Genomic DNA, 13,035 nt, shown 5'->3' on the forward strand with positions numbered 1-13,035 from the left:
TTCAGCTCCCTAAATAGATCCTGGGGGATGAAGAATCCTTTCTGATTTATGTATCCTCATTGTCAGCCATGCAGGGCTGCAGGTACCAGGCACACTGGGGTCAGAGAGACACCTGGACATCTGATACCATTTGGGGTTCTGGTGTAGGAGCTGTGGTGTAAGAGAGAGAGAGAAGCTGTGCACCTGATCAGTGTCTGACATTTGGGATAACATTATCTTCCCAGCTTCAGCATCTTCTAAGCTGTGAACTAACAGGAATGGTACTTAAGGGGCTGTGTAATGAAGATGTAAGCAGCAGCAAAAAATACCCAGGAGACAGTAGGATTCGTGGCCCTTTTCTCCAGGGGAGGAGGAGTGACTGCATGAGGAACAAACTCCCCATCAGAGATCTGTGCTGAATAAATGTTACACACACAAGAGACACTAAAAATATCAAGTGGAAAGAGTTAATGAATGCACTGAGTGGAAGGTGTTCCCCATAGGTTTGGAAGTCTCCCCTCTGCAGGATTTTCAGACCACCTCCTGTGTATTAATCTTGCAGGGAGTTTCTAATGACAAGAGCCTTCTGTCAAAAGGTCAGATTATTGATTATGCCCTTCTGTCAAAAAAACCAAAATATCATAACTCTTACACCTGTAGGGACTAGGAACATAGATCCACCTATTCCTGAACAAACTGTTGCTCATTTCTTTCCTGCCTGGGGACCTGTCAACACATGTGGTGATCACACTCTGTCTCACTTTTAATAATGTTTGATCAAACAGGATTGATCCAAAGAATTAATGCACATGGGTCTTCCTTTATTTATAACCTGCAATTTAATTGCAGTGAGATAGACCTTGGGCATACAGCAGAGTAATTATTTTTATTCCTCTGGAGTCTGCTACTGCCCCCATAGTCCTCTGATCCAAATTTGTGGAGGATCCTCTCTGCCTGTTACAGATTGCATCCTCCAGATCTGATTAAAGTATGGCCTCATCAAATAAGTCTGTTTACTTTTTTCTCTCTTTCTTTCTCCTTCAGCTCTTTACCCTTTTGCCCCCCAAATGAGTTTTCCACATCTTCTGTCCACAAACTGAACTCCACTTTCCTGCTTGCCATTGCACAGGGCCTGTGTAACCTTCAGTACCAGGGCTGATGTGTTTGGCTGGGATCTGCATAAAAATCAGTGCAAGTGATGGTTTGTGTCTGACACATTCCTGCCAGGCTGTAGGGATGCAAAGGTTGGCAAACCCTGATCCCTGTGCCCAGGCTGGGGGCTGGCACTCTCCATCATCCTTCTTTGCACTCCTTTTACTTCAGGAACAACATAGCTGTCAACAATATTATTTTACTATGCATGTATTCATTTTAACCTTAAAATTGGCAGGAGGAGTAAAGTTTTCCTGTCTTAAGATTATTTAGAACCCTGTGTACTGTTTTAATTGTCATCTTGTCCCAAACCACATTAATCCATGTGTATTTCCCTTTTGTTTAATTGTCATCTTGTCCCAAAACACATTAATCCATGTGTGGAAACCCTTTTGCTTTGTGTCTGTGATTGCCAAAGGTGTAAGCCAAGCTTTTCAGAGCTGCTGTGTGATGCTGCCCTAAGTGGTGCTGTTCCTTCCCCTGCCTTTGCCAGCCAGCAGCATTCCCCCAGCTCTGTCCAAAGGGGTGCCAGGAGTCAAATATCCCCTGGCAGAACTTTTGGGCAATGAATCAAATGGGAAATGGCTCATAGAGCCCCATTGAGAAAAAATCCACTGTAGGAAATGTTAAAATTGAGATAAAACTCATCATTATCAAGGAGCTAGAAAACAAACCCAAGTAATCTCATGAAAAGCCTGGGGTCCTGCTAAGATGTGTTGTAAGGTTTAGACCTCTTATAATGGAGCTCACATTGGATTCATTGCCTCAGTGGGTCAGTAAGGGAGTGATGATAGAGTAGCAATAATAGAAAATAGTACTGCTGAGCAGGGGCTCTTCTCCACCAGGTGGTTTAGTTTGTGGAGAGATAGCAAAGAAAGGTGAGGGGCAGCTGCACCTTCTCACATGCAGAGTGTGTTGTCCAAGGCTCGTGTCGTTGAAGGAAAGGTCATCAGGACTGTGTTGTCTTCCCAACTTCTGTGGCTGTTCTTCTGAAGTCATGTCCACATTTAACATCACTGAAAGATAGGCAAAAATTTGTTATTCCCCTTAACCTTTTTGTTCTGTTCATTTGGCAGCCCAGGTAATAGAGAAGTTGTAGTAACCATACAATGGTAATTAAGGATAATGGGATGTGATGGTTGTCCAAGCTGAGGACACAGTGGGGCCTCCCCTCCTTTTGTATATGGCAATGAAAACAAGCAGAAACTTACTCTTTCTGATTAAATAGGAAGAGTTTGACTCCTCTGATTAGGAGGAAGACTTGAGAGTTAGGGATAGTTCTGGAAATTCAGATTTGATTCAGTTTCGCATCGTCCTTGATGGATACAAACTACAGGTGCCCAGAGCATGACTCTGGCACATCACTTGGGTTTTGCTGCTCACCTAACTCTTGGTTTTTTTCTCTTTCTTTTGTCGTTGCAGATAAAGAGTTAGGAGTCAGGACGCTAGCTGAAAATGCCGACTCTGGTGCTAGGGGCCCAGCTGTCCCCAAAATATCAGGACTAGAAAGGAGTCAAGAGAAGAGCCAGGACAGCAGTAAAGACCCAATACTTGAGCCCGTGGTGCCTAAAGACCCTTGTCCTCAGGTGACGACTCAGCCTTTGGCCCAGCCGGAGCCGCAGCCGGAGGGGCCGTGTCCCTGCCCCAGCCCCGCTCTTGCCCCTCGGCCGGAGGCTCCCGCTCCGCCGCCTCCCCCTCCCCCGCCGCTTCCCCCCGCACCGGAGGAGCCTCCGCGCCCGCCGGCCCCGCAGCCTCCGGTCCAGCACCCGCCCCGCCCGCAGTCTCCGGTGCAGCCCGCCCACCCCAGCCTGCCCGCCGTGCAGCCCCATCCCGCCTCGCAGAGCCTCTCGCAGCCGCTCTCGGCCTACAACAGCAGCAGTTTGAGCCTCAACAGCTTAAGGTAGGCAAAGAGCCGTGCGTGTGAAGCCCCGCGGCTTCCTGATGGTTTATGGTGCCTGGGGATGAGGGAATTGCAGGAGAGAAGCAGCAGCAGCTGCACATCCTGTCCCATCCCTGGGGAATGCGGTCACCTTTGTGTCTTTTACCTTCATTCCTTCCCTGGAAGGAGCCAAGGTCGAGCACTCCCATAAACGTTAGGTATTCTCAGCTGCTTTTTGGAGGTGATTTCTGCAATACAGACCATAGTAAGAAAATCCCCATTCTTGCAGGATGAGTTGTGCTCTGAAAGTTCATGTCTTTTACCCTCCCATCCCTCTACTCCTGCTTTTTCCAGCCACTCACATGCCCTAAAGCAAGAAGTGTGGTGCAGCTGCTGTTGGCCCTGCTGGCAACCCAGCACAAAAGCTCTTGCACCAATGACTTTAAAGCTTTTTTTTTCTTTTTTTCTGCACTGCTGTCACCTTACAGCCTTCAGTGTTCTTTTCCTCAACTGGCTACAGTGAGATATCCCCTTTTCCAGGGGATAACAGAGATGAAGCAGCATGTTCACAGGAACCTGTGATGTGCCTGTGAGTCAGGGATCTCAAGTTTCCCCTGCTCTAAGCTAATGCTGTCAGCACTGGCTCATCTTTCCCTAAATGTGAGCTTCCAGCAGACAGATGGTGTCCTTCAAGACCTGTTGAACCAGCATTATGGTTGCTTCATAGTTTGGGAGGTGTTTAAGCCTTTGATTTGTTTTTAACAAATTTGGTATTGCTTGTATTTAAAAATCACTGCAACAGAAGCATGTCACTACTTGAAATACTGATGGGTACAACGAGGCTCAATGTGAATACACTTTAGATACTCATTAGTAGAACATGAAGCCTGAAAAATTGCAACCAGTGTTGTCAGAAATGTTTATTTTGCTGATTCCTCTTATGTCCTTACTTTGTGGTGGGGAGTGAGGTGTTAACTGTGTAACGAGCACGTATCTTGTTGCCTTCTCAAGTTCATTTCACGTTTTCTGCAATCTTTCTTCTTATTAAGACATAGCAGAAAAAAACTTTAGACTTTTATTAATGCAGTGATCACTGATTTTTGAGCTTCATTTGCCTGAAAACATGAATCAGAGGCAGTCATGTAGAAACGACCTGATAATTAAGTAATGAATGCACAGGGCTGATTGCTCCTTTGTGTGTCCTCCTGGTGGAGGACAGAATCTCAGCTGCTTACAGAGAGGGAGAATGTGGCTGGGGCTTTGGTGTGGAGGGACCACAGGAAGTAAAAGATGGCAGCAAAAGTACAGCAGAGGGTTGGGAAAGGAGTATTGCTAGGAAAGTAGAATAGTAACTTGTAACATTTGTAGTTGCATTAGTAATGTGTTCATGAAGAGCTGTGGGGTTGTGTGTGTATGTTCCCAGCTTTTCTCTCTTCTCTGCAACGTTTAATTGCTTTTCTTTTCATTAACAGCAGCAGCAGAAGCAGCACTCCTGCCAAGACTCAGGCCCCACCTCCACACATCTCTCACCACCCCTCGGCCTCCCCGTTCCCCCTCTCTCTGCCCAGCCACAGCCCCCTGCACACCTTCACACCCACCCTCCAGCCCCCCGCACACCCCCATCACCCCAATATGTTTGCCCCTCCTACGGCTTTGCCTCCTCCACCTCCATTGACGTCAGGGACACTGCAGGTTCCAGGACACCCAGCTGGTAGTACCTACTCAGGTAAGAGGCAGGCTGCTCATGAGTATATAAACTGAAAATTCTCCATTTTTAGTCAGAAGAATTCCTTTTGGTCCATTTAATGATGGCTGTTGGTTGGCTAGAAGCCATACTCATCACTGAACAAATTGGAGTGATATCAGAGCCAAAAAAAAAACCCAACCCCACAGACACACCCAGATGGCTTTTTTTATGTCCTGGGAGGGAATTTTTTTTTTTTTGGAAGGCTGTTTTGGTGAAACCACACTAGAGTTCTTAATGTGCCCACACAGAGTCTGTGACCCTGCTAGTGAATGTCCTTGCTGCAGCAAGGTCTGCTCAGCATTGCTTCCCTGGCTAGAGGGAAGGTCTCCAGTGGCTGCACACACTGTGGTCCTGAGCTCGTGTACCTGCAGAGATTTTTAGCAGTGGAGAGAATTGTACTCTTTGATACTTTACCTGTGGGAGATGTTCGGTGTCTGTTCTTCCAGGTCACTGAGAGGGAGCTGGGGGAAGAAAATGGGAGAGTTATCACCATTTGAGTAACATTGTGTAACCACAAAGCAAGGGGCTCATGTTAGCAGCAGTCACTTGATGTTTAAACACACCCCAGGTTACCTTTGCCTCACGTTTTTAGCACTATGTCCATACAAATTATGGGATAACCCTTAGGTTAACGTTCAGAGGAATGTTGTAGTGAAGACAGACTCGGTGAAAGAGGGGAAATGGAGGCTTCTTCTGTCTCGGGCCTTTGGGGAAGACCTGAGGTAGCTTTCTAACCCCATACAATTCTTTGAATTCCCACCAGGAAGTTTTAAATCCAACACTGCTCCCAAATCTAAGTGCCACAAAGTCTGGCCAAATCCCTGAGCTCACGGCGGGGTTGTTTTTCCTCTTTGTGTTTCAGAACAAGATCTTCTCCGTCAGGAACTAAACACGCGATTTTTGGCCTCGCAGAGCGCTGACCGTGGGGCCTCCCTGGGCCCACCACCATACCTGAGGACTGAGTTCCACCAGCACCAGCACCAGCACCAGCACACACACCAACACACACACCAGCACACCTTCACGCCTTTCCCTCACGCCATCCCACCCACTGCCATCATGCCGACGCCAGCACCGCCCATGGTGCGTACCCCAGGCAGAAATGTGAGGATAAGTAGAGCACAACTCTATTCTTTATTACAAAAAAAAAAAAAACTGCAGAATTTGCCAGGTTGTTGGGAGAAGGAGTACTCTGCTGGCCAGGTGTGGTCGGGTAGGAGGAAGAGGAGGAAGGGCTGTTCCTTCCTTCCTTCCTTCCTCACAGGTGCGGTAGGTGAGGGGCTGAGGGACCAGGCTGGCAGCTGAAGGAGCACTCGTGTTTGGGACTTCCAAGTGCTTGGATTCTGGTGCCTCCTCCTTTTGCCTGTCTTGTAAAGACCTTGTTTGACTTTGAAGGAAGAAAAATAGCCCAGATGGTTTCATTGGAAACTTATTTTCTGCATATTTTTTTTCTCTCTGTTGGTTGCCAAACGATAGGGAAGTAGCCTTCTATGTTACCAACAGAAGTAAAGCAAGGAAATATAAAGTAACTAGTTTGTGCTTTGATCCCTTTGCAGTTTGACAAATACCCTACAAAAGTTGACCCCTTCTACCGTCACAGTGTGAGTTTTATTACTCTGTTTAAAACTGACTTCACTGCTTTTCTGTGGTGGGTTGGGATCACCACTCAGTCAATGGCACACTGTCAAATCCCTCCCTAATCATCACCCCAGGATTTACCATTCTCGTTCTCGGTTGCTTTGACTTTTGAAGGCTTGCATTTGTGGTGCTTGTTTCTGATAAAGATGCAGTATCAGCTTTTCCAATCAAAAGATCTCTTGCTCTTCCACCATTTCAAGACAGGTTTGATGTGAAAAAGATGAGACAGAAGAGCTGACTCTTACATGAAGCAGGAGCAAGCAGTAATTTCATCACTGCGTTTCAGTTGTGCCACAAACACTTAAACTGATATTTTTCCTAAGAAACTTGAAATGAAATGACAAACTATCATACAAATCCTTCAGGCATGGGTAATCTAATAGTCTTCCTAATGCATCATGTTTTGGTTTATAAAATCTGAAAACTTGTCTTATTCTTCAGATTTCAAAGGCACATCTGATCCACTGGGCTTGTTAGGTTTTGAAAGCTCCATGTGATGGCAGCAACATGAATCCAGCTGTGCACTAGATGCATTTATCTAAGAGCTACCAAAACTTATTTTTTGAGTTTAGCTGATTTTTAATATCCCAGTTAATTTTAAAGCTTCTGCTCTTGAGGGTACGAATCTACTGATGGATTTGCTGCTGAAATATGGGTTGCATTTCCTTCATCACATCAGCAGAGGCAGCTATCTCATTGAATATGACAATTTCTAAATCCAATAGTGATATTTTGATGAGAGAAGGAGTACTGCATCAGCACTCAGAAATCTGCAAAGCACTTGGCTTTATGTGTTGGTTTGCTTAGAAGTGGAACTGGGCAAAAAAAACTGGTTAAGATGATAGTGTGATGCTTTCTGCTGCACTGATAAAACAGAGTTCCTGCTAACATGTGAATTGTCCTGTTACTTGCTGAAACCTTATTTGAGAAACTTTGAGCTGTATGAGTGTGTTTGCAGGATCAGAGCTCTAGGAGCATTAGGCAAGCAGTGAAGCCTCCAATAATCACTTTTACTCAAAGGGATAGTGCTGCTCATTTGCATCAGTGTTTGAAAATTGCACTTGGATTTGCTGAGCTCTGCATGGATTCAAATATGCACAGACAGCAGTGTGATCAGTGTGGGTTCAAGCAAGAACACAAAACTGGGAAATAGGTAAATGAATTTTAGGCAAATTAACCCCTCAAGTTGACATGTAATGTAGGAGACCTTGCAAAAGTCTCTGACTGTGTTTGCTTTTCAAATTCAGTGACATAATCTCTCCTAAATCTGGCAGTTACACCTAAACTGTAAAGGTCATGGTATTTACCCCCTTTAAAGTAAGGCAAGGCTTCAGGTCATCATTCCCTGGGAGGCAGTGAACCCTGCTGTTGAACTTGGCAGAGCTCCACCAGCTCAGCTCTGGGCCATTACACCTCCTGCCTTTCCTGCAGGAGAGCTTTGTCCTTTCCAAGTGGTTGCAAAATAATCACTGTTGCATCTGTTGGGTATTTAGCAAGGTAATACCAGGAGATCAACATGATGGCTACAACTTACACTGGATTAATAGTCCATATTAACCTACAGTGAGGGCTGGTTCAGTAATCTCTTCTGTGACTATAGATTATAGAGAGGTAACAGAGGGACTCTTTGCATCAGTTTCCTGAGCAGCTGCAAGATCAAAAAGCAGACTTTTGCTGGCATAAGTGCATGCCTGAGAGGGCTCTTCCTACTGGAGAAATACTGTGGAACTCTGGCACTTCCACAGACCTTTTGCTAAAGACAAGGGTTTACAGATTCCTGCCTTAAAAAATGTGTTTTTAAAGCTTGTGAGTGAACTTGCCATGAGAACAGGGTCTGTTTGAGAGTTGAAATCAAGCTGCTTTAGAATAGCTCACGTAGAAGCTCATGTAGAGTTTTTAAAGTTTTTTCTTGTCATCTTTGATTTTACAATAATTTGATTTCTGGGAGGGCCTTCCTACTTTTACCTCCAGTTAACCCTGCTCTAGTTCAGTGTAACATTGCTCCTGGCCTGGAGAAGCTGTGGGGTCACTGGAACCTTGGAAGCTGTGGAAGCATTGTTCCCTGAAGTTCCCTGAAGAAAGTCAGAAGAGAATCATAGAATCATAGAATTAGCTGGGTTGGAAGGGACCTCAGAGATCATCAAGTCCAACCCTTGACCCACCGGTGCGGTTGCTACACCATGGCACTGAGTGCCACATCCAGTCTTTTTTTAAATGTCTCCAGGGACGGAGAATCCACCACCTCACCGGGCAGTCCATTCCAATGTCTGATCACCCTCTCCGTGAAGAAATTCTTTCTAATATCTAACCTAAACCTCCCCTGGCACAACTTAAGACTGTGTCCTCTTGTCTTGTTGAAGGTTGTCTGTGAAAAGAGTCCAGCTCCCACCTCGCTACAGCCTCCTTTCAGGGAGTTGTAGACAGCAATGAGGTCTCCCCTGAGCCTCCTCTTCTTCAGGCTGAACAGCCCCAGCTCTCTCAGCCTCTCCTCATAGGGCCTGTGCTCGAGTCCCTTCACCAGCCTGGTTGCCCTCCTTTGGACCTGTTCCAGCACCTCTACATCCTTCTTAAACTGAGGGGCCCAGAACTGGACACAGTACTCGAGGTGTGGCCTCACCAGCGCTGAGTACAGGGGAAGAATCACCTCCCTGGACCTGCTGGTGACGCTGTTTCTGATACAGGCCAGGATGCCATTGGCCTTCTTGGCCACCTGGGCACACTGCTGGCTCATGTTCAGTTTCTTGTTAATGCAGACTCCCAGGTCCCTTTCTGCCTGGCTGCTCTCCAGCCACTCTGTCCCCAGCCTGGAGCTCCCCATGGGGTTGTTGTGGCCAAAGTGCAGGACCCGGCACTTGGCCTTGTTGAACCTCATCCCGTTGGAATCGGCCCAGCTCTCCAGTCTGTCCAGGTCCCTCTGCAGAGCCCTCCTGCCTTCGAGTTGGTCCACACTTCCCCCCAGCTTGGTGTCATCTGCGAACTTGCTGATGATGGACTCAATCCCCTCATCTAAATCATCAATAAAGATATTAAACAGAACTGGGCCCAACACTGATCCCTGGGGGACACCACGGCCGCCATTTTGATGCAGCCCCGTTCACCACCACCCTCTGGGCCCGGCCCTCCAGCCAGTTCCTAACCCAGAAGAGGAGAAGGTTGCTCCAAAAAGAAGGGGGGAAAAAAAGGAAATAGTGACCATGAAGGATGCATTTTTGAAAGCTGGAGGAACTTAACTGATACAAAGAGATACTGGAGATACAAAATGCAATTAATAGTTCTGACCTTGGGGAAAGGTCACATTTAATTAACTTAGCAGTTGTTATAAAACATTCCTTATTATTAATTATAGCCAATAGAATATCAAGTACTGCATCTCTTTCCATTCTTTGGAATTAGTCCATTACACAGAGAATTAAATGCAGGAGACACTGGAGGATTTAAAACACATTTTGCTCATGAAAAGTTATTGTAAATGAGGACTTGTGTCTCTTAATGACTTCTCAAATGCCTACAGTTTAGTTTCAACTAATCTGAAAGTGCTTTCTGCATCACCAAATGGAGTAGGTCCAAATTAAATAGAATTAAAAGCAACAACAGAAATGTGTTATGAAAGGAGACTTGTTACCATGCTCTTAGACTGAAAAAAAGTCTTCTGGTACCTCTAAAATACTGAAATATTTTCTCAGCTTTCAGTAAATAGAACATGAATAAACGACCTTGCAAGATAAGCTCATGGAAGGAAAAATTATTAAGAAAAGCCCATCCATATGCCTGGCATAAATAAATTCATCAAAACTTTGTGATTTCCTCTGAGATGTGGTTTTCTGTGTTTGCCCACTCTGCATGCCCAGTCTTTTCCTTTGCCCAGTCCTGCTTCGGTTCAGTTGGCCATTAACTCATTTATTTTGATCTTAAAAGTAGCATTCAGTAGATTGATCTTTGATCAGCTGTGTATGGAGTTAGATTTTTATCAGCCAGAGAAAGCCCTTTAGGTTTTTGGGTGGCAATACCAATGGAATTAGCAGCTGTCCCCTGTTAGACCCTGAGGTTTCACAGTGAGGATATATTTGGAGTGTGATGCCTTGAATCCCCAGCTCCTACCAGAGAGCAATTTTCTGTGTAATCTCAGCATTTTCCATGGAACTCAACAAGTTAACTGTGTAATCACCTGAGGAGGAGATTCACAGCCAGACCACAGAGACAAGATAAAATTTGGATGTTATGGTTTACTTGCTTGTTTTCCCTGTGTTTGTCTGCATTAGTACAGAACAGTTTGATTGGGTTTTGTTGGTTTTTTTTTTCTTCTAAATTCTCTAAGAACAGATACATTGGGATCACCGAGGTGTGCACTTTTTTATGCTTAGTAGTCTGTCTTTATTAAAATATTCCCTTTTAGTGGGTTCTGCCTTAACATTTTGTTTAAATAATAATTTTTAACAAATCAGATTGTCTCACTGCTAATATTAGATGTGGCAGGATATCCTCTCAGACAGGCTAATGAAGGAAGAATTGTGCATATTTTCCTCATTTCCTACAGATACTATTAAAATCCTAACATACTAATGGAGTTTTAATGATACAGTATCCTAGAACTTGTAAGGTTTTGGTTTTTTTCTACTTAAACAGTAGATTTGTGAGTCTTAGTTGGATCAGTATTCTGCCTTTTCTCTTGAAATGGCTTCCAAACTGATACCTTTCCAAACCTCTATCCAGTTCAAAAATTAATAATTGGAAAAAAAAAAAAAAAGAAAAAAAGGTCTTTCTTACTCTGTGATGGCCAAATCCAGGGGACAGGTTGCTGGCTTTAGGATTTTAGAACTGCTTTTAAGCTCTGAACATCATGGCATTTGTGAACATTTCATTGACTGCTTTAACTAACATTGGTGCAACAAGATCACTTCTTCAATGCTTCTCAGTTTTTTTCCATGTCCCATTTTCCTGATGTTCTGCTGAAATATTCTTCAACTTCCCCTCTTTTTTGACCTCCAGATGTAGTTATGTCCTTCTGTCTTTCCATTGCAGCTGTTTCACTCCTATCCTCCAGCTGTATCAGGGATTCCTCCCATGATTCCTCCAACTGGTCCCTTTGGATCACTACAAGGAGCCTTCCAGCCCAAGGTAAGGAAAAAATTATTTATCTGCCTTTTACTCTGGGTGGTGTGGACCAGGTTTGGTTGAAGTTTAGAATGTGGTTCAGGTTCTGGAGTGATTGAGGTCAAAGTTACAGCCTAATTCCACAGAGAAAAATTAATTCTCATTAAGTTCAGCTGTATCTATGTATTTTTTGGTTTTTTTAATTAGATGCAATGGCACAGTTAACTTTAGAAGCCTCTCATTAATTCTCAGTACACACCAATATAAAGTCATGTCAAAGATTTTAAGAAACCATGATCATTATTGTTTACTCATTTCCATAATTATCTCACAGCCCCATCACAATGCACTGCACTGGTTTAGTTCTCCTCTCATTTGTGATAGGAGGACAGATAAATGTGAGGAGTTTAGGGGGTTTTTTTTTATTTCTGTTTTCCTGCAGTCACTCTTGATTTATAAGGGGGAGGAAATCATGTTCTGTAGTCTTTGCAACTAAAGACTGGAATCAGGACTGGAATTTCTGCAGCCAAGACATCATCTTTCTTAAATTGGCCCATCCTGTAATAACTGAATATGTAAATTGCAATTCATTAGTGGAATTCTTCAAATGTATGGTAATCAGGCTGCTAACAGCTCCCTTACTTAATTGTTACTCACACTGTAGCTGATTTCTTTTTTATCTTCATTTTAACACAGGAAGATGCTCAGACTAAATGTAGGGGGAGTTGGCTTATGGTGTGGGTTTTTGTTGGTTTTTTTTTTTTTTTTAACACAAAGAGGCATTTTGTTCTATTAGCTGAATATTTACATTCAAATCATGGGGAAAAAAATTGAATTTCTTTTCAGCTGGTTATTCCTTTTCCAGATACCTGTATAGTAACAGGATGGGGCTCAGATCCTGGTGACTAAAGAGATGGATAGTGCTTTGTGTGCTGCCACTCAGCAGTTTTAGCCACTTCCAGTGCATGATTTATAAGCTGCAGAGCACAAGCTGGGTCCTCTAAATCACTGCTTTAGATGCCATAGCATAAGTATGTTGCTAATCAGGTTTTCAGTAGCAGGAGAATTTTCAGTGTTCCCTCACATGTTTTGGTCACTTTAAGTAAGTGGAGGTTGGTGCACAATAAGAACTTGAAAATTGAGCTGATAATAAGTATATTAATAAGTGGATGATTACAGTGGTTATCCTTTCCTCTTTAAAGTTTGTTGCATCAGTGATATTAATGAGAAAAAGATACTATTTTTCATTTTCTGTTTCTTTTATGCATTGTTTCACTCATTAGTGTTTTTTCCTTGTGATGTTTCTAGACTTCCAATCCTATTGATGTTGCAGCCAGACCTGGAACAGTCCCACACACCCTGCTACAGAAAGATCCACGGGTCTGTAGAAAATGTTACATTTTTCTCAAATAAAGCTATTCCTACTTAAAACCATAAATGCTAGAGCTTCAAGGCAGTCTCAATATGTCAAGATGAATCCCCTAAAACTAAAATTTAGTCTGAATTGTTAGAATCAATGAGAACTAAAGAAGCTGAATGAGAGCAGTTG

The 13,035-nt window shown here is 43.9% G+C and overlaps 1 protein-coding gene across 6 annotated transcripts in view; it reads left to right on the top strand.

Moving 5' to 3' along the window:
• The window catches only part of AUTS2 (activator of transcription and developmental regulator AUTS2), a 758,376-nt gene that overhangs the window by 727,562 nt on the left and 17,779 nt on the right, over positions 1-13,035 (top strand). For 2 of the 6 annotated variants that reach the window (XM_071765453.1, XM_071765458.1), the window contains 6 exons: positions 2,554-3,031; positions 4,483-4,736; positions 5,620-5,861; positions 6,314-6,358; positions 11,415-11,510; positions 12,795-12,866. In XM_071765453.1, coding sequence (XP_071621554.1) covers positions 2,554-3,031; positions 4,483-4,736; positions 5,620-5,861; positions 6,314-6,358; positions 11,415-11,510; positions 12,795-12,866 — 1,187 coding nt within the window. The remainder of the gene's footprint in view (positions 1-2,553; positions 3,032-4,482; positions 4,737-5,619; positions 5,862-6,313; positions 6,359-11,414; positions 11,511-12,794; positions 12,867-13,035) is intronic. The other 4 variants (XM_071765454.1, XM_071765455.1, XM_071765456.1 and 1 more) reach the window with 4 other exon arrangements.

The sequence above is a fragment of the Heliangelus exortis genome, chromosome 21 (assembly GCF_036169615.1).
Source record: "Heliangelus exortis chromosome 21, bHelExo1.hap1, whole genome shotgun sequence".
Classification (NCBI taxonomy): Eukaryota; Metazoa; Chordata; class Aves; order Apodiformes; family Trochilidae; genus Heliangelus; species Heliangelus exortis.